Here is a 22,707-nt window from a genome sequence, read left to right on the forward strand (position 1 = left end):
CACCCACAACAGAGGCATAAAGGGGTATGAGGTTTGTCATCCGCACAACTGAAAGTGTAGTTACAGAAGATAAAAGGCTAGGCCTTCTCTAAATACCTTCTTCAGTCTGCATAATATCTGCGATTCCACTCGTCTCTACCAAGAACAGTGCTTCAGGAAGTCTGATCAGTCAGCCTCCTTCCTATTAGTCTTCATTAAATTTCTAGAGATCACCATCCTCATGAGTGTCTGGAACTCAATCCTCCAGCCACAGAAAAGCAGGCAGTGCATTTCAGCTATCAGAGGAAGCTGTCCTCACCCTCCATCTTGTCATGCCAATCAAAAACACATCCATATGTATACCTCTTTGCTTTTTTGTAATTAATACTGGGAGCCAAACCAGAGGGTGAAAATTAGGACGCATCCACACTACCATTTTTCAACGTTTTCATCTGTTACCCATATATTTTACTTACATGGTTTGTATCTCCTTCTTTTTTCTTTTCTTTTCTCCCTTCCATCCTTTGTATGCCTTCTCTCACAGAGCACAATTGTTTGCTGAAATACAGTAATACAGATTAAGGCAAACTGCCCACAACTCATTTACATCGCAATCACTCTCCCTGAAGCACATACCACCGTAGCCTAACAAGTTCTCATCTAGCTCACCTATTAATCACACCAGCCATCTGCATGCGATAACATGCAAACCCCCCCTTCCCACCCAAGATAACTTGTTCCTTTAATCCACCACAAAGAAACTGAAGTGAATGCATGTAATGGTTTTTAAGCACACAACTAATCCTTAATAGCCACCAATAAAATTAGACTAACCTTGGGTTCAGGAGCAGAGGGCTCCTTGGTTTAGTGATTCAGCACCTCCTTGATTGTAGTAAGCGCTATATAATACAATTACCATATTTATATGGAGTTCGAATGTCCTAATTTTGTCAGGTGCCTCCTTCACTGCTTTTTAGGTTCGGCACGCAAGTGCTTTGACCTGATGTAAGTATTGTGGGCTTTTAACCACGTCCCTCTCATGCCCATCACTTTTACTCGTTTTGGGCTTGCCTTTCAGAACTTACTTGATGTCATTGATAAATGCTTTACGTGTGTCCTCCCTTGAGGCTGTTTTTGTCACGCCTTGCAGACTGCCCCTGTTTCAGGGGTAATTGCACAATTGCGGACATACTTCAGCATAGGCAAACTATATTCTTTTTCTTTTGTCTTGCCTCTTCTCGCTGCATGGTGGCCACAGTGCGAACAGGCATGATGGCTAAGTCACTGTGTGCCATATATGCTGAAAAGGCTACCGGAAGAAGGGGTAAAATGCATGCAGAACTTAAAAATTATAACATTATTCGTGTGCACATTTTTGTCATGGCTGTGCTGAATAAATTAATTAATGCAGTAATAATGGGATGTCTTTCAAATTCAGATGTCCTGGGGGGGAGGGGGGTGCATTTATAGGCTTGTCGCCTTTGTTTCGAACCTTGAACAGTGCCCCTGTCTCCCCTCTGTAGGAAAGTACCCTCTTTTTGGCATGGGTACCTCCACTTTCTGCCTGCTGTCAGTATGTTTTGACTATTTTCACTGTAATCCTGCCAACCAGGACCTCAGTGATTGTGTGCTCTCCCTCTGAATTTGGTTGCCTATGACTTTGCACATCCCACAATTGCCATACTAGTGCCCCCATACAAGTCCCTAGTATATGGTAGCCAGGGCATTGGGGCACCAGGGGTTCCCCTTGGGCTGCAACATGTATTGTGCCACCCATGGGAGCACATGAAAAATGTGTCTGCAGGCCTGCCATTTCAAACTATGTGAAAAGGTGCATGCACACTTTTCACTACAGGTCGCTGCACCAGGTCAATGTAAATCACCCTTATGGTATACCCTCCTACCCCAAAGGGCAGGGTGCAGGTACCTGTGTGTGAGGGCACACCTGCATGAGCAGAAGTGCCCCTACGAACACCAGATCCATTATACTGGACTTGTTAAGTGCGAGGTGTCCAGCCACATAATGGTAACTCTAAACCTGGGCATGTTTGCTATTAAACATGTCGGAATCATACCCCAATACAGTTGCCAGTGTTGGTTGTATGATTCCATGCACTCTGGGGGCTCCTTAGAGGACCCCCAGAATTGCTCCTACCAGTCTTCTGGGGTTTTGCTGGGCAGCCTGCGCTGCTGCCACCTCTGACAGGTTTCTGTCCTTCTGCTGCTTGACTAGCTAAGGCAGAGGAAGGCAGAACAAAGGATTTCCTGTGGGAGAGGGAGATAACACCCGCTCCCTTGGAAATAGGTGCTACATGGCTTGTGAGGGGTAGCCTCCCCAAGTCACCAGTATGCTTTGAAGGGCACTTTAGTGCCATCCTTGCATAATCCGGTTTGCACCAGTCCAGTGATTTATCCCCCCCTCCCCCCAAAGGCCCTGCTCTGGCCCAAAACCGGACAAAGGAAAGGGGAGTAGCTGCGACTTGATTCTTCCACCTTGAATCCAAGGTGGGTAGAGGCCCCTGGGAGCCTCTGAGTGGACAGGTCAGGCAGGTGACGTCACAGCCCCCTCCGGATAGGTGGTCAGCTCTGCTAGGAGACCAAACTCCCCTCCTGGGCTATTTGGGGGGGGGGGGGGGAGGTGCAGCAGGGGTGGGGGGCATCAGGGGGGTCTCCTTGTGTGGGTCCTCAGATTTGACGTGCAAGATGTAGGAAGCTGGCCTGGTGTGTGGTGAGCACCTATGGTGTTGTCACCTTAAACCAGGTCTAGGTATCCCCGGTTAGTGAAGGGTCTGCAGTGTCTAGGAAGCCAGGGCTCTCTAGAGGTAGCTGTGGAGGGCCAGCCAAGACTTAACCAGGAGAAATGCAAACATTATGTAATACCACTGTAGTCACTCAGCACTTACACACATGATGGAACCATGCAGTGTTGCAAAAATAGATACTTTATTATAGTATGATGTAGGAAGTTGGCTCTGTATGTGCTATTTCAAAGTAAGGAATAGCATGCACAGAGTCCAAGGGTTCCCCTTAGAGGTAAAATAGTGGTAAAAATAGATAATACTAATGCTCTATTTTGTGGTAGTGTGGTCGAGCAGTAGGCTTATCCAAGGAGTAGTGTTAAGCATTTGTTGTACATACACATAGACAATAAATGAGGTACACACACTCAGAGACAAATCCAGCCAATAGGTTTTGTTATAGAAAAATATCTTTTCTTAGTTTATTTTAAGAACCACAGGTTCAAATTTAACATGTAATATCTTGTTTGAAAGGTATTGCAGGTAAGTACATTAGGACCTTTGAATCATTTCAATTGCATGTATACCTTTCAAGTTATTCACAAATAGCTATTTCAAAAGTGGACACTTAGTGCAATTTTCACAGTTCCTGGGGGAGGTAAGTTTTTGTTAGTTTTACCAGGTAAGTAAGACACTTACAGGGTTCAGTTCTTGGTCCAAGGTAGCCCACCGTTGGGGGTTCAGAGCAACCCCAAAGTTACCACACCAGCAGCCCAGGGCCGGTCAGGTGCAGAGTTCTTAGTGGTGCCCAAAACGCATAGGCTAGAAAGGAGAGAAGGGGGTGCCCCGGTTCCGGTCTGCTTGCAGGTAAGTACCCGCGTCTTCGGAGGGCAGACCAGGGGGGTTTTGTATGGCACCGGGGGGGACACAAGCCCACACAGAAATTTCACCCTCAGCGGCGCGGGGGCGGCCGGGTGCAGTGTTAGAACAAGCGTCGGGTTCGCAATGTAAGTCAATGAGAGACCAAGGGATCTCTTCAGCGCTGCAGGCAGGCAAGGGGGGGCTTCCTCGGGGAAACCTCCACTTGGGCAAGGGAGAGGGACTCCTGGGGGTCACTTCTGCAGTGAAAGTCCGGTCCTTCAGGTCCTGGGGGCTGCGGGTGCAGGGTCTTTTCCAGGCGTCGGGACTTAGGTTTCAGAGAGTCGCGGTCAGGGGAAGCCTCGGGATTCCCTCTGCAGGCGGCGCTGTGGGGGCTCAGGGGGGACAGGTTTTGGTACTCAGTCGTAGAGTAGTCCGGGGGTCCTCCCTGAGGTGTTGGTTCTCCACCAGCCGAGTCGGGGTCGCCGGGTGCAGTGTTGCAAGTCTCACGCTTCTTGCGGGGAGTTGCAGGGTTCTTTAAAGCTGCTTCTTGAAACAAAGTTGCAGTCTTTTTGGAGCAGGTCTGCTGTCTTCGGGAGTTTCTTGTCTTTTTCGAAGCCGGGCAGTCCTCAGAGGATTCAGAGGTCGCTGGTCCCTTTGGAAGGCGTCGCTGGAGCAGAGTTCTTTGGAAGGCAGGAGACAGGCCGGTGAGTTTCTGGAGCCAAGGCAGTTGTTGTCTTCTGGTCTTCCTCTGCAGGGGTTTTCAGCTAGGCAGTCCTTCTTGTTGTTGCAGGAATCTAGTTTCTAGGTTCAGGGAGCGCCCTTAAATACTAAATTTAAGGGCGTGTTTAGGTCTGGGGGGTTAGTAGCCAATGGCTACTAGCCCTGAGGGTGAGTACACCCTCTTTGTGCCCCCTCCCAAGGGGAGGGGGTCACAATCCTAACCCTATTGGGGGAATCCTCCATCTGCAAGATGGAGGATTTCTAAAAGTTAGAGTCACTTCAGCTCAGGACACCTTAGGGGCTGTCCTGACTGGCCAGTGACTCCTCCTTGTTGCTTTCTTTGTTCCCTCCAGCCTTGCCGCCAAAAGTGGGGGCCGTGGCCGGAGGGGGCGGGCAACTCCAGCAAGCTGGAGTGCCCTGCTGGGCTGTGACAAAGGGGTGAGCCTTTGAGGCTCACCGCCAGGTGTTACAGCTCCTGCCTGGGGGAGGTGTTAGCATCTCCACCCAGTGCAGGCTTTGTTACTGGCCTCAGAGTGACAAAGGCACTCTCCCCATGGGGCCAGCAACATGTCTCTAGTGTGGCAGGCTGCTGGAACTAGTCAGCCTACACAGACAGTCGGTTAAGTTTCAGGGGGCACCTCTAAGGTGCCCTCTGGGGTGTATTTTGCAATAAAATGTACACTGGCATCAGTGTGCATTTATTGTGCTGAGAAGTTTGATACCAAACTTCCCAGTTTTCAGTGTAGCCATTATGGTGCTGTGGAGTTCGTGTTTGACAAACTCCCAGACCATATACTCTTATGGCTACCCTGCACTTACAATGTCTAAGGTTTTGTTTAGACACTGTAGGGGTACCATGCTCATGCACTGGTACCCTCACCTATGGTATAGTGCACCCTGCCTTAGGGCTGTAAGGCCTGCTAGAGGGGTGTCTTACCTATACTGCATAGGCAGTGAGAGGCTGGCATGGCACCCTGAGGGGAGTGCCATGTCGACTTACTCGTTTTGTCCTCACTAGCACACACAAGCTGGCAAGCAGTGTGTCTGTGCTGAGTGAGAGGTCTCCAGGGTGGCATAGGACATGCTGCAGCCCTTAGAGACCTTCCTTGGCATCAGGGCCCTTGGTACTAGAAGTACCAGTTACAAGGCACTTATCTGGATGCCAGGGTCTGCCAATTGTGGATACAAAAGTACAGGTTAGGGAAAGAACACTGGTGCTGGGGCCTGGTTAGCAGGCCTCAGCACACTTTCAATTGTAAACATAGCATCAGCAAAGGCAAAAAGTCAGGGGGCAACCATGCCAAGGAGGCATTTCCTTACATATGACAAATACTAAAATACTATATAGGCAATACTCCACTAGCAGGTGAGTAAACACACTATTATACACAAATTAGAAATCAGTGATAACAATAGTTAGACTGAAGGCCATTGTATTGAGGGGGGCTGTGGGACAAAACCTTATACTAAAAGTGGAATGCGAAAGTCTGCCCCCCCCCCCGAAGGAAGTGGAATTGGTATTGGGGAGCTGGAGGAGCCAGTAACCGAAAAAGCGAAGTACCAGAGGTCCCTGTAGACCCCCCCGCCCCCCCCCCCCCCCCCACCCGGAAACCAGGAGAAAAGAGGTAAGTACCTAGTTCTCCCAAAACCCACCAAAAACTTCAGAAGAGGGTTTTGCAAGACCCAGACAAGAGTGTAAGAAACCAAAGGTGGATCCTGGTGTAGGAAGACTTGTAAAAGAAGGGACCAAGTAGAGTTCACTTTTGAGTGTCCAGTCATGACAAAAGCCACTGCCCACCTGTAAGGAAATGCCTCCTTGGCATGGTTACCCCCTGACTTTTTGTCTTTGCTGATGCCAAGTTATGATTTGAAAGTGTACTGGGACGCTGCTAACCAGGCCCCAGCACCAGTGTTCTTTCACTAAAACGGTACCTTTGTCTCCACAATTGGCACACCCTGGCATCCAGGTAAGTCCCTTGTAACTGGTACCCCTGTGTAAGGAAATGCCTCCTTGGCATGGTTGCCCCCTGACTTTTTGCCTTTGCTGATGCTATGTTTACAATTGAAAGTGTGCTGAGGCCTGCTAACCAGGCCCCAGCACCAGTGTTCTTTCCCTAACCTGTACTTTTGTATCCACAATTGGCAGACCCTGGCATCCAGATAAGTCCCTTGTAACTGGTACTTCTAGTACCAAGGGCCCTGATGCCAAGGAAGGTCTCTAAGGGCTGCAGCATGTCTTATGCCACCCTGGAGACCCCTCACTCAGCACAGACACACTGCTTGCCAGCTTGTGTGTGCTAGTGAGGACAAAACGAGTAAGTCGACATGGCACTCCCCTCAGGGTGCCATGCCAGCCTCTCACTGCCTATGCAGTATAGGTAAGACACCCCTCTAGCAGGCCTTACAGCCCTAAGGCAGGGTGCACTATACCATAGGTGAGGGTACCAGTGCATGAGCATGGTACCCCTACAGTGTCTAAACAAAACCTTAGACATTGTAAGTGCAGGGTAGCCATAAGAGTATATGGTCTGGGAGTTTGTCAAACACGAACTCCACAGCACCATAATGGCTACACTGAAAACTGGGAAGTTTGGTATCAAACTTCTCAGCACAATAAATGCACCCTGATGCCAGTGTACATTTTATTGTAAAATACACCCCAGAGGGCACCTTAGAGGTGCCCCCTGAAACTTAACCGACTATCTGTGTAGGCTGACTAGTTTTAGTAGCCTGCCACAAACCGAGACATGTTGCTGGCCCCATGGGGAGAGTGCCTTTGTCACTCTGAGGCCAGTAACAAAGCCTGCACTGGGTGGAGATGCTAACACCTCCCCCAGGCAGGAATTGTCACACCTGGCGGTGAGCCTCAAAGGCTCACCTCCTTTGTGCCAACCCAGCAGGACACTCCAGCTAGTGGAGTTGCCCGCCCCCTCCGGCCAGGCCCCACTTTTGGCGGCAAGGCCGGAGAAAATAATGAGAAAAACAAGGAGGAGTCACTGGCCAGTCAGGACAGCCCCTAAGGTGTCCTGAGCTGAAGTGACTCTAACTTTTAGAAATCCTCCATCTTGCAGATGGAGGATTCCCCCAATAGGGTTAGGATTGTGACCCCCTCCCCTTGGGAGGAGGCACAAAGAGGGTGTACCCACCCTCAGGGCTAGTAGCCATTGGCTACTAACCCCCCAGACCTAAACACGCCCTTAAATTTAGTATTTAAGGGCTACCCTGAACCCTAGAAAATTAGATTCCTGCAACTACAAGAAGAAGGACTGCCTAGCTGAAAACCCCTGCAGCGGAAGACCAGAAGACGACAACTGCCTTGGCTCCAGAAACTCACCGGCCTGTCTCCTGCCTTCCAAAGATCCTGCTCCAGCGACGCCTTCCAAAGGGACCAGCGACCTCGACATCCTCTGAGGACTGCCCCTGCTTCGAAAAGACAAACTCCCGAGGACAGCGGACCTGCTCCAAGAAAAGCTGCAACTTTGTTTCCAGCAGCTTTGAAAGAACCCTGCAAGCTCCCCGCAAGAAGCGTGAGACTTGCAACACTGCACCCGGCGACCCCGACTCGGCTGGTGGAGATCCAACACCTCAGGAGGGACCCCAGGACTACTCTGATACTGTGAGTACCAAAACCTGTCCCCCCTGAGCCCCCACAGCGCCGCCTGCAGAGGGAATCCCGAGGCTTCCCCTGACCGCGACTCTTTGAATCCTAAGTCCCGACGCCTGGGAGAGACCCTGCACCTGCAGCCCCCAGGACCTGAAGGACCGGACTTTCACTGGAGAAGTGACCCCCAGGAGTCCCTCTCCCTTGCCCAAGTGGAGGTTTCCCCGAGGAACCCCCCCCTTGCCTGCCTGCAGCGCTGAAGAGATCCCGAGATCTCTCATAGACTAACATTGCGAACCCGACGCCTGTTTCTACACTGCACCCGGCCGCCCCCGCGCTGCTGAGGGTGAAATTTCTGTGTGGGCTTGTGTCCCCCCCGGTGCCCTACAAAACCCCCCTGGTCTGCCCTCCGAAGACGCGGGTACTTACCTGCAAGCAGGCCGGAACCGGGGCACCCCCTTCTCTCCATTCTAGCCTATGTGTTTTGGGCACCACTTTGAACTCTGCACCTGACCGGCCCTGAGCTGCTGGTGTGGTGACTTTGGGGTTGCTCTGAACCCCCAACGGTGGGCTACCTTGGACCAAGAACTGAACCCTGTAAGTGTCTTACTTACCTGGTAAAACTAACCAAAACTTACCTCCCCTAGGAACTGTGAAAATTGCACTAAGTGTCCACTTTTAAAACAGCTATTTGTCAATAACTTGAAAAGTATACATGCAATTTTTATGATTTAAAGTTCCTAAAGTACTTACCTGCAATACCTTTCAAATGAGATATTACATGTAGAATTTGAACCTGTGGTTCTTAAAATAAACTAAGAAAATATATTTTTCTATACAAAAACCTATTGGCTGGATTTGTCTCTGAGTGTGTGTACCTCATTTATTGTCTATGTGTATGTACAACAAATGCTTAACACTACTCCTTGGATAAGCCTACTGCTCGACCACACTACCACAAAATAGAGCATTAGTATTATCTATTTTTACCACTATTTTACCTCTAAGGGGAACCCTTGGACTCTGTGCATGCTATTCCTTACTTTGAAGTAGCACATACAGAGCCAACTTCCTACACCCTGGTACCAAGGGCCCTGATGCCAGGGAAGGTCTCTAAGGGCTGCAGCATGTCTTACGCCACACTGGGGACCCCTCACTCAGCACAGACACACTGCTTGCCAGTTTGTGTGTGCTGGTGGGGAGAAAATGACTAAGTCGACATGGCACTCCCCTCAGGGTGCCATGCCAACCCCACACTGCCTATGGCATTGATAAGTCACCCCTTGTAGGAAGTTGGCTCTGTCTGCACTATTTCAAACTAAGGAATAGTATGCACAGAGTCCAAGGGTTCCCCTTAGAGTTAAGATAGTGGCAAAAAGAGATAATAATGCTCTATTTTGTGGTAGTGTGGTCGAGCAGTAGGCTTATCAAAGGAGTAGTGTTAAGCATTTGTCGTACACACACAAGCAATACACGAGGAACACACACTCAGAGACAATTCCAGGCCAATAGGTTTTTGTATAGAAAAATATATGTTCGATGGCATCTGTCGCTGTAGATACACATGTTGTGCATAGCCCGCCATCTGGTGTTGGGTCGGAGTGTTACAAGTTGTTTTTCTTCGAAGAAGTCTTTCGAGTCACGGGACCGAGTGACTCCTCCTTTTTGTCTCCATTGCGCATGGGCGTCGACTCCATCTTCGATTGTTTTCTTTCCGCCATCGGGTTCGGACGTGTTCCAGTCGCTCCGAGTTTCGGAACAGAAAGTTAGCTAACTATCGGAAGATTACGTCGGTATTGTTGCGTTCGGGATCGGCTTAGATAGAATCGACACCGCATCGAAGATCGAAGAGCTCCGGTGCCCTTCGGGGTAGCTTTCGATCCCCCGTCGGGGCCTGGTCGGCCCGACCGCGTGTAAAACAACGCTGATGGAACGGACCCCGTTCCGTTTCTGTCCCAAATGCCACAACAAATACCCGTATACAGACCAACATTTGGTCTGTAACCTGTGCCTGTCGCCTGAGCACAGTGAAGACTTGCGAGGCCTGTCGTGCGTTCCGGTCCCGAAAGACACTCCGTGACCGTCGAGCCAGAAGACTTCAGATGGCGTCCACGCCGACAGCACACCGAGAGTTCGAGGAACAAGAGGAAGAAGAAACCTTCTCGATCCACGAATCGGACTCCGAGGAATTCGACGATCAAAGAACTGTGAGTAAGACGTCGAAGACAACACACAAGAAAAGTGACAAGGCCCAGGGGACGCCACTGCCACCAGGCCATGGCTTGACCCATAAATTCGGTGACCGACCATCGGCACCGAAAAAGGCCGAAACCGTGCCGAGATCGTCCGACTCCGGTCGAGACACCGGCACGCAGCCTTCTCGGGACCGAGAAAGTGCTGAAAAAGATCGACGCCGAGATAGCGGTGCCGAAACGGCTCGACGCCAAGACAGCGGCACCGAGGAAGATCGACGCCGAGAGGTTTTGACTCAAAAAAAGGTCACCTCGGAGCCGAAAAAGAATACAGACAGGGTTTCGGTGCCGAAACGACCCGCAACCGACCCAGTTACCGGTTCCTATTCAGAGGAGCAATCACTGGCCTCTCAGATGCGAAAGCATAGATTTGAGGAAGAGTTGCAATCCACCGAAGTGGACCATACGCAGAAACGTATTTTCATACAGGAAGGAACAGGGAAAATAAGCACCCTTCCCCCTATTAGGAGAAAAAGGAGACTGGAGTTTCAGACAGACCAAGCACCACAAACAAAAATGGTGAAAAAGGTAACTCCGCCACCCTCTCCTCCACCTGTAACTAACGTTTCACCAGCACAAACTCCATCACTTTCCCCGGCTCACACCACCGTGAGCCAAGGTGACCAGGACCAAGACGCTTGGGACTTATACGACGCCCCAGTGTCGGACAACAGTCCAGAGGCGTATCCCACAAAGCCCTCACCACCAGAAGACAGCACAGCATATTCACAAGTGGTGGCTAGAGCGGCAGAGTTCCACAACGTAAACCTCCACTCAGAACCAGTCGAGGATGACTTCTTATTCAACACCCTCTCCTCCACCCACAGCTCCTACCAAAGCCTGCCTATGCTCCCAGGAATGCTTCGGCACGCAAAGGTAATCTTTAAGGAGCCGGTCAAGAGTAGGGCAATAACACCAGGGGTGGAAAAGAAATATAAAGCACCTCCCACAGACCCTGTTTTCATCACCACACAGCTGCCACCAGATTCCGTCATAGTAGGAGCAGCTCGCAAGAGAGCCAACTCCCACACATCTGGGGATGCACCACCCCCAGATAAAGAGAGCCGCAAGTTCGATGCAGCCGGAAAGAGTCGCAGTACAAGCTGCAAACCAGTGGCGCATCGCTAACTCTCAAGCCCTACTTGCGCGCTATGACAGAGCCCATTGGGACGAGATGCAACACCTCATTGAGCATCTACCCAAGGAACTACAAAAGAGGGCGAAGCAGGTGGTTGAGGAAGGACAGAACATATCAAATAATCAAATACGCTCCTCTATGGACGCAGCGGACACAGCTGCGAGAACAATCAACACATCTGTGACTATAAGAAGGCATGCATGGCTACGAACGTCTGATTTTAAACCAGAGATACAGCAGGCAGTGCTCAATATGCCATTCAATGAGAAACAACTGTTCGGACCAGAGGTGGACACGACAATTGAGAAACTGAAAAAGGACACTGACACTGCTAAAGCCATGGGCGCACTCTACTCCCCGCAGAGCAGAGGCACTTACAGCACCTTCCGCAAGACAACCTTTAGAGGGGGGTTTCGGGGTCAGGCCACACAAGCCAGCACCTCACAGGCAACACCGTCCAGCTACCAGGGACAGTACAGGGGAGGCTTTCGGGGCCAATACAGAGGAGGACAATTCCCTAGGAATAGGGGAAAATTTCAAAGCCCCAAAACCCCTACAACCAAGAAGTGACTCGCATGTCACTCATCCCCTCCACACAACACCAGTGGGGGGGAAGAATAGGTCATTATTACCAAGCATGGGAGGAAATAACTACAGACACTTGGGTCTTAGCAATTATCCAACATGGTTATTGCATAGAATTTCTACAAATCCCTCCAAACATACCACCAAAAGCACAGAATTTATCAAAACAACATTCCGACCTTCTAGAAATAGAAGTCCAAGCATTGTTGCAAAAGAATGCAATCGAACTAGTACCAAAGACACAAATAAACACAGGAGTTTATTCACTGTACTTCTTAATACCAAAAAAGGACAAAACACTGAGACCAATCCTAGACCTCAGAATACTAAACACCTACATCAAATCAGAACACTTTCACATGGTCACGCTACAAGAAGTGTTACCATTGCTAAAACTACAGGACTACATGACAACCTTAGACCTCAAAGACGCGTATTTCCATATACCAATACATCAATCGCACAGGAAATACCTAAGGTTTGTATTCAAAGGAATACATTACCAATTCAAAGTATTGCCGTTTGGTTTAACAACCGCACCACGAGTCTTTACAAAATGTCTAGCAGTAGTGGCTGCACACATCAGAAGGCAGCAAATACAAGTCTTACCGTATCTAGACGACTGGCTAATCAAGACCAACTCACTAACAAGGTGCTCACACCACACAAATCAGGTCATACAAAACCTCTACAAACTTGGTTTCACCGTCAACTTTGCAAAATCCCACATTCTGCCGTGCAGGGTACAACAATACCTAGGAGCCATAATAGACACAACAAAAGGACTAGCCACTCCAAGTCCACAAATAATTCAAAATTTCAACAATATCATACGACGCATGTATCCAACACAAAAGATACAAGCAAAGATGATATTACAACTCCTAGGCATGATGTCCTCATGCATAGCCATTGTCCCGAACGCAAGACTGCACATGAGGCCCTTACAACAGTGCCTAGCATCACAATGGTCACAAGCACAGGGTCACCTTCTAGATCTGGTGTTGATAGACCGCCAAACATATCTCTCGCTTCTATGGTGGAACAGTATAAATTTAAACAAAGGGCGGCCTTTCCAAGACCCAGTGCCACAATACGTAATAACAACAGATGCTTCCATGACGGGGTGGGGAGCACACCTCGATCAACACAGCATACAAGGACAATGGAACGTACATCAAACAAAACTGCATATAAATCACCTAGAACTGTTAGCAGTTTTTCAAGCACTAAAGGTTTTCCAACCAATCATAACTCACAAATACATTCTTGTCAAAACAGACAACATGACAACAATGTATTATCTAAACAAACAGGGGGGGACACACTCAACGCAGTTGAGCCTTCTAGCACAGAAGATATGGCGATGGGCAATTCACAACCACATTCGCCTAATAGCACAGTTTATTCCAGGGATCCAGAATCAACTTGCAGACAATCTCTCTCGATCACCAACAGGTCCACGAATGGGAAATTCACCCCCAACTTCTAAACACTTACTTCAGACTCTGGGGAACACCTCAAATAGACTTGTTTGCAACCAGAGAGAAGGCAAAATGCCAAAACTTCGCATCCAGATACCCACACAGGCAGTCCCAAGGCAATGCCCTATGGATGAACTGGTCAGGGATATTTGCATACGCTTTTCCCCCTCTCCCTCTCCTTCCTTATCTAGTAAACAAATTGAGTCAAAACAAACTCAAACTCATATTGATAGCACCAACTTGGGCAAGGCAACCCTGGTACACAACACTGCTAGACCTATCAGTAGTACCCCACATCAAATTGCCCAACAGGCCAGATCTGTTAACACAACACAACCAACAGATCAGGCATCCAGATCCAGCGTCGCTGAATCTAGCAATCTGGCTCCTGAAATCCTAGAATTCGGACACTTAGAACTTACCCAAGAATGTATGGAAGTCATAAAGCAAGCCAGAAGGCCGTCCACTAGGCACTGCTATGCAAGCAAATGGAAGAGGTTTGTTTGCTACTGCCATCATAATCAAATCCAACCATTACACGCATCTCCAAAAGATGTAGTGGGTTACTTGCTACACTTACAAAAATCTAACCTAGCTTTCTCTTCCATTAAAATACACCTTGCGGCAATATCTGCATACCTGCAGATTACCTATTCAACTTCACTATATAGGGTACCAGTCATTAAAGCATTTATGGAAGGCCTTAAAAGAATTATACCACCAAGGACACCACCCGTTCCTTCATGGAACCTCAATGTTGTCTTAACAAGACTCATGGGTCCACCTTTTGAACCCATGCACTCTTGCGAAATACAGTTCCTCACCTGGAAAGTTGCATTTCTCATCGCCATCACATCTCTACGAAGAGTAAGCGAAATTCAAGCGTTTACAATACAAGAACCTTTTATCCAACTACACAAAAATAAGGTAGTCCTAAGGACTAATCCTAAATTTTTACTGAAGGTTATTTCACCATTCCACCTAAATCAAACGGTAGAACTACCAGTGTTCTTCCCACAGCCAGATTCCGTAGCTGAGAGGGCACTACATACATTAGATGTCAAAAGAGCATTAATGTACTACATTGACAGAACAAAAAACATCAGAAAAACTAAACAACTATTTATTGCATTCCAAAAACCTCATGCAGGAAACCCAATATCAAAACAAGGTATAGCCAGATGGATAGTTAAGTGCATCCAAATCTGCTACCTTAAAGCAAAACGACAGCTGCCCATTACACCAAGGGCACACTCAACCAGAAAGAAAGGTGCTACCATGGCCTTTCTAGGAAATATTCCAATGCACGAAATATGTAAGGCAGCCACATGGTCTACGCCTCACACGTTCACCAAGCACTACTGTGTAGACGTGCTATCCGCACAACAAGCCACAGTAGGTCAAGCCGTGTTAAGAACCTTATTTCAAGCTACTTCCACTCCTACAGGCTGAGCCACCGCTTTTGGGGAGATAACTGCTTACTAGTCTATGCACAACATGTGTATCTACAGCGACAGATGCCATCGAACTGAAAATGTCACTTACCCAGTGTACATCTGTTAGTGGCATCAGTCGCTGAAGATTCACATGTGCCCACCCGCCTCCCCGGGAGCCTGTAGCAGTTCGGAAGTTAGCTTAAGCTTTGTACATTTGTAAATATATTATTTAAACCTTAAATAGGTACATACTTAGTCACTCCATTGCATGGGCACTATTACTACAACACAACTCCTACCTCACCCTCTGCGGGGAAAACAATCGAAGATGGAGTCGACGCCCATGCGCAATAGAGACAAAAAGGAGGAGTCACTCGGTCCCGTGACTCGAAAGACTTCTTTGAAGAAAAACACCTTGTAACACTCCGACCTAACACCAGATGGCGGGCTATGCACAACATGTGAATCTTCAGCGACTGATGCCACGAACAGATGTACACTGGGTAAGTGACATTTTCATTTCACTGTAGTCAGCAGCACAATAGGTGCTGCATTCCACAAGTTGCATTTAACTTCACTGCCGAGAGTGTACATCTGCACCATGTGCTATGTGGCCTTTTAGTCAAGTAAAATGTACAGTCGGGTTTTAAGCCAATTTTGTCATATTTAATGGGTCACATCACATACTGTGCGCACTGGATTAGTGTCCCAATGTTGGAGTTAAAGATAACAGCAAGTGAGTTCCAAACAGAATGAAGAAAAACTGCGGTGACCAACCAAAAAGGATTATTATTTTTTTGCAGAAATTGCATTACTTATTTCCCTTTTTCGTTATTTTTCATACCTTAGTCTAAGGCGCATTGTTTTTTGTTTGGCAGTCACCATAGAGAATGCTGGCTCTTGCCTAACTTTAAGTTCGTTTGCATGTGCCAATGATTGTAATCTGCAGGCCAGCTACTTGGTATTTTTCCTACTTCGTGCACTCTCCACAGACCAGAAGCTACTTTTGGGATAAATCAGCACTTTCAACAAGTAGCCCTTCTGCACATTCCTTTTACACTGCTTCTCCAAGCTACTGTTCTCAAAGTGGTCTCCTGAATTCTTCTCAACCACTGCGATTTTAACATAGAAATTAGGACTGCCATTCAGTACTCTTAGCTGCATGCCTCTTTGTTTGTGAATGTTGGCTATTTTCCTTCTGCTTTGGCCCATTTGAAATGTTCTTGCACTCATACTTTGATTGAGCTGATGCGTAGAAGACAACTAAGCAGTGGTTTTCACAGTGTGGACTTGTGTTTTTGCCATCAGTGATTAGGCCTGCCAGAGTATCTTGTACAGTTCACAAGCAGACTGTTCTTTCATATCGTTGAGGGAGTGATCCAGGGTTCTTCTGGCCAGCTTGAGCTCGTATGCTTTCTGCTGAGGGTTAGTATGAACGTGCTCCTTGGGTTTCACAATACCAATGCGGGTAATGTCTACACCTTTAGGAAGCTTTACTTTTTTTCTGCAATGTTGAGTCAGTTGAAATAGTCTGTTTTCGTCTCTACATTTCAAGTGAAATAATGGCTAAATGGCCCTCTGAAATATATCTGAAATATATTTGGCTTTTCCAATATTTTCTCGTATTTATAGTTGTAGCTGTCTCAGTAACTTAGCTTTCCTATATAAACAGTACTGATAAAATACCAGCATTGTTGTGTGTTTACTTTGTGCTGGATCGTTTTAACCATAGATATAGTCGTTTTGTCCAGTACTAAAGCAGAGTTTACCTTAAATGTTAACAAGTTAGTTTTTAAAAGCAGAAAACTGGGATCTTACATTTCACTAGTTATAAACAGTTTTTATGTTCGATTGTGTCCTGCAAGTTATTTCCCATTAGTTTACTGTACATATGCCTTTTGCCGTGGTATTGGTAACTGGCATCCGTTTGTCTTGTGTTGTGATTTGGCTTGCAAATGCCAGTTGTGGCCCCACAGTTTTATCTTGTGGGAGACTGGCAGGGAACATGGGAATAAGGTGAGGCATGGAATTTTTTGACCCTATTCAAATCTTCTGCAGAGCACGCAAGTCGAATGTCTCCTATCGGAATGCCTCACTGATGCCAAAGGAACCAGAAATCCGCGAAATGAAGATCTTTATTGACAAGAAGTATGAGACTGTCGTCATGCCAGTGTTTGGCATCTCTACACCATTTCACATTGCCACCATCAAGGTACGGCTGGGCCTTCTTTATAGATGTCCTATAGGGCAGCCCTGTGTTAGGAATTGATGTGACATTGGAGCATCCTTTTGTGGCAATGCTTAATGGTAATTAATGACACCTAATACATACGTCTGTTGGGGAATGTCCTACATCAGATTTTTTTAAAGAAGGCAAAGCATACCAATGTTTTTCTTTAAAAAGCCGTTTTCATTCTAGCTCCTAAACTGATGCAGCATAGTAAAATAATGACCCAGTCTGTTTTTTAAATAGTTTTTTAAATTATTTAAATGCAATTATTTTGTGTTTTAATCTTTTGTTTTTGACGCTGGTTTGAGTTTATATGGTGTGACAAAGGGGGCCCAAAATGCTTATAGACCAAAGGATAATACTGTAACTTGAAATATGGTGTTTGTTCATTTTAGCCATCAAGGTTGTATTTTCTCTTTAAAGAAAACACAGCATCTTCACCTCCTAATAGTGGTTTTGCTGTTGAGGCTGCGCTTAAAAAGTGTAATCCTTTGCCTCTGGTGTAATTTTTCAGAATGCAAGGGGCTTCTGCATGGATCCCATTTGCTTTGGATCCGGCCACAGGGCTGTTTTTAATACATTTTTTACGTTTGTCTTTTTTATTTTTTGCTTTCCTTTGACATTTTTTTCATGTACTTTTTTTCATTCTTTTTCATTATACAGAATATCAGCATGTCTGTTGAGGGTGACTACACCTACCTCCGCATCAATTTCTTCTGTCCCGGTAGTGCTCTCGGCAGGAATGAGGGGAACATCTTCCCAAATCCAGATGCCACCTTCGTCAAAGAAATGTAAGGCTTCACAACCAACTAAATTACGTGGAGTTGTGAAAGGTTGGATAGAGAGCCGTGAAAGGAGTCAACCACACCTTGTAGAGTTTGATATATATTATTGATGTATTAGAGTTTGATATATATTATTGATGTATTGCAGAATGATATAAGTCACTCAGTGCCTAATTTGTAAAATGTGCTTAGTGCCTCCGCTGCAGTAGAGCAGGATCCCAAGGAACTGAACGACTTGGTGAAGGGACCTCGGTCACACCAATGTACTATTTCACAGAAAGGAGTAGTCTTTCTGCAGATACCACAGGCCTTGTAGAGGGACACAGGCCCACATTATTGTTGTGGGGACATTCATGTAGTGAAGTATAATCCTGGGTGAGCCCAGTTTATATGCTCCTAAGCAATCTAGTAATGGTACTGCACACAGTACCCCAGCAGTAAAGCTGCATTCTCAGATAGCGAAGTTGCTAGGGGACTGACTTGGACTTTATTGCACTGATGATCTCATCCTCTGTCTCAAGGTGCACAAATTCTTAACCAAACTGTTACAAGGGTGAAACTGCGCATGTTGCAGCAGAATAGGAGACTAGTGGTTTCTGGTTACCTTTTTACGGAATGATTGCATTTCACTTGGTGGTATTAGGGTGAAACACCTGCTACTTTTTACATCTGGGGCTCCAAAAACATTTCCCCATCACATGTGTAGAAGTAATTTCTTATTCTGTTACCTTTATCTTATATTTTTCATTTGTTTCTTAATTTTCTCTACTTTGTCCAGAACATACCGGGCCTCCAACATGAAAGTCCCCGGAGAGACAACGGTTCCTTCCACAAATCTCCAAAATGCCTTCCGCATCATAAAAGAAGTGCAGAAGCGCTATAAGACACGAGAGGCAGAGGAGAAAGAGAAGGAGGTGCGGAAAAGTATTGACCAGTCGGTTATGCAGGCCTGTTAGACAGTAATCTGTTGGGTCCAGCTAAAAGGTGGACCACTATTATTTCATGTATATATTGGTTTCTTACAGGGCATTGTGAAACAAGACTCGTTGGTAATCAACATGAACCGCAGTAACCCCAAGCTTAAGGACTTGTACATCCGACCCAACATCGCTCAGAAACGGATGCAGGGTTCCTTGGAAGCCCATGTCAATGGTGAGTAATTGGGAGTGATTGACGCCCCATTCCACTCTAGTTTCTGAAACCTTTGATATGTGAAGCACATGGCCAGACATCGCATGGTCCATTCGGACTATCGTGCCGATATTTATCTGGGGCTATCTTTTTATTTCTGTTCACCAGTCAACCAATCAGTTTAATTTATGAAGTGCCTAAAATCTAATTTACAACAAAGTGCTAGAATGAAGAACATGGCAGTTCGTTCACCTGGGATAAATATTTTTTAGAGCGGTCTTGCAAAAATGTTTCATGTCCTTAGCTATTTACTATCTCTTCGTGGATGTGTTCCATATGTTACTTTCCTCCCTTGAAGAATCTTCAGTAAACCTCAGTTGAGCCTTAAATGATCCATGTCTGCGGTTTTTTCTTCTATCTCATGAATGCTGTATGAAAGTGCGCCCTCCCCCCCCCCAAACAAAAAGCTTTGGCTCACTGGTACTGAGGTTCTTCAACTGAGGGTCACTGGGTTCCTGCCAAACAGGTCCCCAGTGCTCATTCCCGTAAAAGATCTAAATTTTGTATGTAAGGAAATGACTCCTTGGCATTGTTACCCACTGGCTTTTTGCCTTTTGCTGATGCCAGTTATGATTGAAAGTGTGCTGGGACCCTGCTAACCAGGCCCCAGCATTGGTGTTCTTTCGCTAAACTGAACCTTTGCTTCCACAATTGGAACAACCCTGGCACTCAAGTAAGTCCCTTGTAACTGGTACCCCTGGTACCAAGGGCCCTGATGCCAGGGAAGGTCTCTAAGGGCTGCAGCATGTATTATGCCACCCTGGGGACCCCTCCCTAAGCACATGCACACTGCCTCACAGCTTGTGTGTTGGTGGGGATAAAATAACTAAGTCGACATGGCACTCCCCTCAGAGTGCCATGCCAACCTCACACTGCCTGTGGCATAGGTAAGTCACCCCTCTAGCAGGCCTAACATCCCTAAGGCAGGGTGCACTATACCACAGGTGAGGGCATATGTGCATGAGCACTGTGCCCCTACAGTGTCTATGCAAAATCTTATACATTGTAAGTGCAGGGTAGCCATAAGAGTATATGGTCTGAGAGTTTGTCAAACATGAAAGTTGACACAAGTCCAGAGGAGATAATGAGAAAAACAAGGAGGAGTCACCCACCAGTCAGGACAGTCCCTAAGGTGCCCTGAGCTGAGGTGACCCCTGCCTTTAGAAATCCTCCATCTTGGTTTTGGAGTATTCCCCATAGGAATAGGGATGTGTCCCCCCTCAGGGAGGAGGCACAAAGAGGGTGTAGCTACCCTCAAAGACAGTAGCCATTGGCTACTGCCCCCCAGACCTAAACACACCCCTATATTCAGTATTTAGGGGCGACCCAGAACCCAGGAAATCAGATTCCTGCAACCTGAACAAAGGACTGCTGATCTACAAGCCCTGCAGAGAAGACTGAAGACAACTGCTTTGGCCCCAGCCCTACCGGCCTATCTCCTGATTTGAAAACCTGCAACCAGCCATGCATCTGACGGTGACCAGTGACCTCTGAAGCCTCAGAGGACTGCCCTGAACCAAAGAACCAAGAAACTCCCATGAGCAGCGGCTCTGCTCAACTTCAACAACAACTTTGCAACTTTTAAAGAACTTCACGCTTCCTGCCGGAAGCTTGAGACTTCACCCTCTGCACCTGACGCCCCCCCGGCTTGAGATCCAGAAAGCAAACCCCACAGGAAGGACCTCGGCGACTGCGACCCCGTGAGTAGCCCGAGATGACCCCCCTGGACCGCCACAGCGACACCTGCAGAGAGGATCCAGAGGCTCCCCCTGACCCAGACTGCCTGTAACAAGGGACCCGCCTCCTGGGCCAAGCACTGCACCCGCAGCCCCCTGGACCAGAAGGAACCGAACCTCAGTGCAGGTGTGTAGGAAGTTGGCTCTGTATGTGCTATTTCAAAGTAAGGAATAGCATGCACAGAGTCCAAGGGTTCCCCTTAGAGGTAAAATAGTGGTAAAAAGAGATAATACTAATGCTCTATTTTGTGGTAGTGTGGTCGAGCAGTAGGCTTATCCAAGGAGTAGTGTTAAGCATTTGTTGTACATACACATAGACAATAAATGAGGTACACACACTCAGAGACAAATCCAGCCAATAGGTTTTGTTATAGAAAAATATCTTTTCTTGGTTTATTTTAAGAACCACAGGTTCAAATTTTACATGTAATAGCTCTTTTGAAAGGTATTGCAGGTAAGTACTCTAGGAACGTTGAATCATTACTTTAGTATGTATACTTTTTACATAAAACACAATAAGCTGTTGTAAAAGTGGACACAGTGCAATTTTCACAGTTCCTGGGGGAGGTAAGTTATTGTTAGTTTCAACAGGTAAGTAAGTCACTTACAGTTTTCAGTTTTTGGTCCAAGGTAGCCCACCTTTGGGGGTTCAGAGCAACCCCAAAGTTATCACACCAGCAGCTCAGGGCCGGTCAGGTGCAAAGGTCAAAGAGGTGCCCAAAACACATAGGCTTCAATGGAGAGAAGGGGGTGCCCCGGTTCCAGTCTGCCAGCAGGTAAGTACCCGCGTCTTCGGAGGGCAGACCAGGGGGGTTTTGTAGGGCACCGGGGGGGGGACAAGTCAGCACAGAAAGTACACCCTCAGCAGCGCGGGGGCGGCCGGGTGCAGTGTGCAAACATGCGTCGGGTTTTCAATGGAAGTCAATGAGAGATCAAGGGATCTCTTCAGCGTCGCAGGCAGGCAAGGGGGGGGCTCCTCGGGGTAGCCACCACCTGGGCAAGGGAGAGGGCCTCCTGAGGGTCACTCCTGCACAGAAGTTCCGTTTCTTTAGGGGCTGGGGGCTGCGGGTGCAGGGTCTTTTCCAGCCGTCGGGAAATGGAGTTCAGACAGTCGCGGTCAGGGGGAGCCTGGGGATTCCATCTGCAGGCGTCGCTGTGGGGGCTCAGGGGGGACAACTTTGGTTACTCCGTGGTAGAGTCGCCGGAGGGTCCTCCCTGAGTTGGTTGTTCTCCACCAGTCGAGTCGGGGTCGCCAGGTGCAGTGTTGCAAGTCTCACGCTTCTTGCGGGGAGTTGCAGGGGTCTTTAAATCTGCTCCTTGTAACAAAGTTGCAGTTCTTTTGGAACAGTGCCGCTGTCCTCAGGAGTTTCTTGTCTTTTTCGAAGCAGGGCAGTCCTCGGAGGATTCAGAGGTCGCTGGTCCCTTGGAAAGCGTTGCTGGAGCAGGGTTCTTTGGAAGGCAGGAGACAGGCCGGTAAGTCTGGGGCCAAGGCAGTTGGTGTCTTCTGGTCTTCCTCTGCAGGGGTCTTTCAGCTCAGCAGTCCTTCTTCTTGTAGTTGCAGGAATCTAGTTTCTAGGTTCAGGGAGAGCCCTTAAATACTAAATTTAAGGGCGTGTTTAGGTCTGGGGGGTTAGTAGCCAATGGCTACTAGCCCTGAGGGTGAGTACACCCTCTTTGTGCCTCCTCCCAAGGGGAGGGGGTCACATCCCTAATCCTATTGGGGGAATCCTCCATCTGCAAGATGGAGGATTTCTAAAAGTTAGTCACTTCAGCTCAGGACACCTTAGGGGCCAGTGACTCCTCCTTGTTGCTTTCTTTGTTCCCTCCAGCCTTGCCGCCAAAAGTGGGGGCCGTGGCCGGAGGGGGCGGGCAACTCCACTAAGCTGGAGTGCCCTGCTGTGCTGTGACAAAGGGGTGAGCCTTTGAGGCTCACCGCCAGGTGTTACAGCTCCTGCCTCGGGGAGGTGTTAG

At 47.7% G+C, this 22,707-nt stretch overlaps 1 protein-coding gene across 1 annotated transcript in view; it reads left to right on the plus strand.

Annotated features, from left to right (window-relative positions):
• The window catches only part of SUPT16H (SPT16 homolog, facilitates chromatin remodeling subunit), a 263,510-nt gene that overhangs the window by 127,296 nt on the left and 113,507 nt on the right, over positions 1-22,707 (plus strand). Inside the window, exons 14-17 of the mRNA XM_069238275.1 lie at positions 16,853-17,006; positions 17,688-17,815; positions 18,588-18,723; positions 18,835-18,961. Of these exons, the coding sequence (XP_069094376.1) occupies positions 16,853-17,006; positions 17,688-17,815; positions 18,588-18,723; positions 18,835-18,961 (545 nt within the window). The remainder of the gene's footprint in view (positions 1-16,852; positions 17,007-17,687; positions 17,816-18,587; positions 18,724-18,834; positions 18,962-22,707) is intronic.

The sequence above is a fragment of the Pleurodeles waltl genome, chromosome 6, assembly GCF_031143425.1.
Source record: "Pleurodeles waltl isolate 20211129_DDA chromosome 6, aPleWal1.hap1.20221129, whole genome shotgun sequence".
NCBI classification, from domain to species: Eukaryota; Metazoa; Chordata; class Amphibia; order Caudata; family Salamandridae; genus Pleurodeles; species Pleurodeles waltl.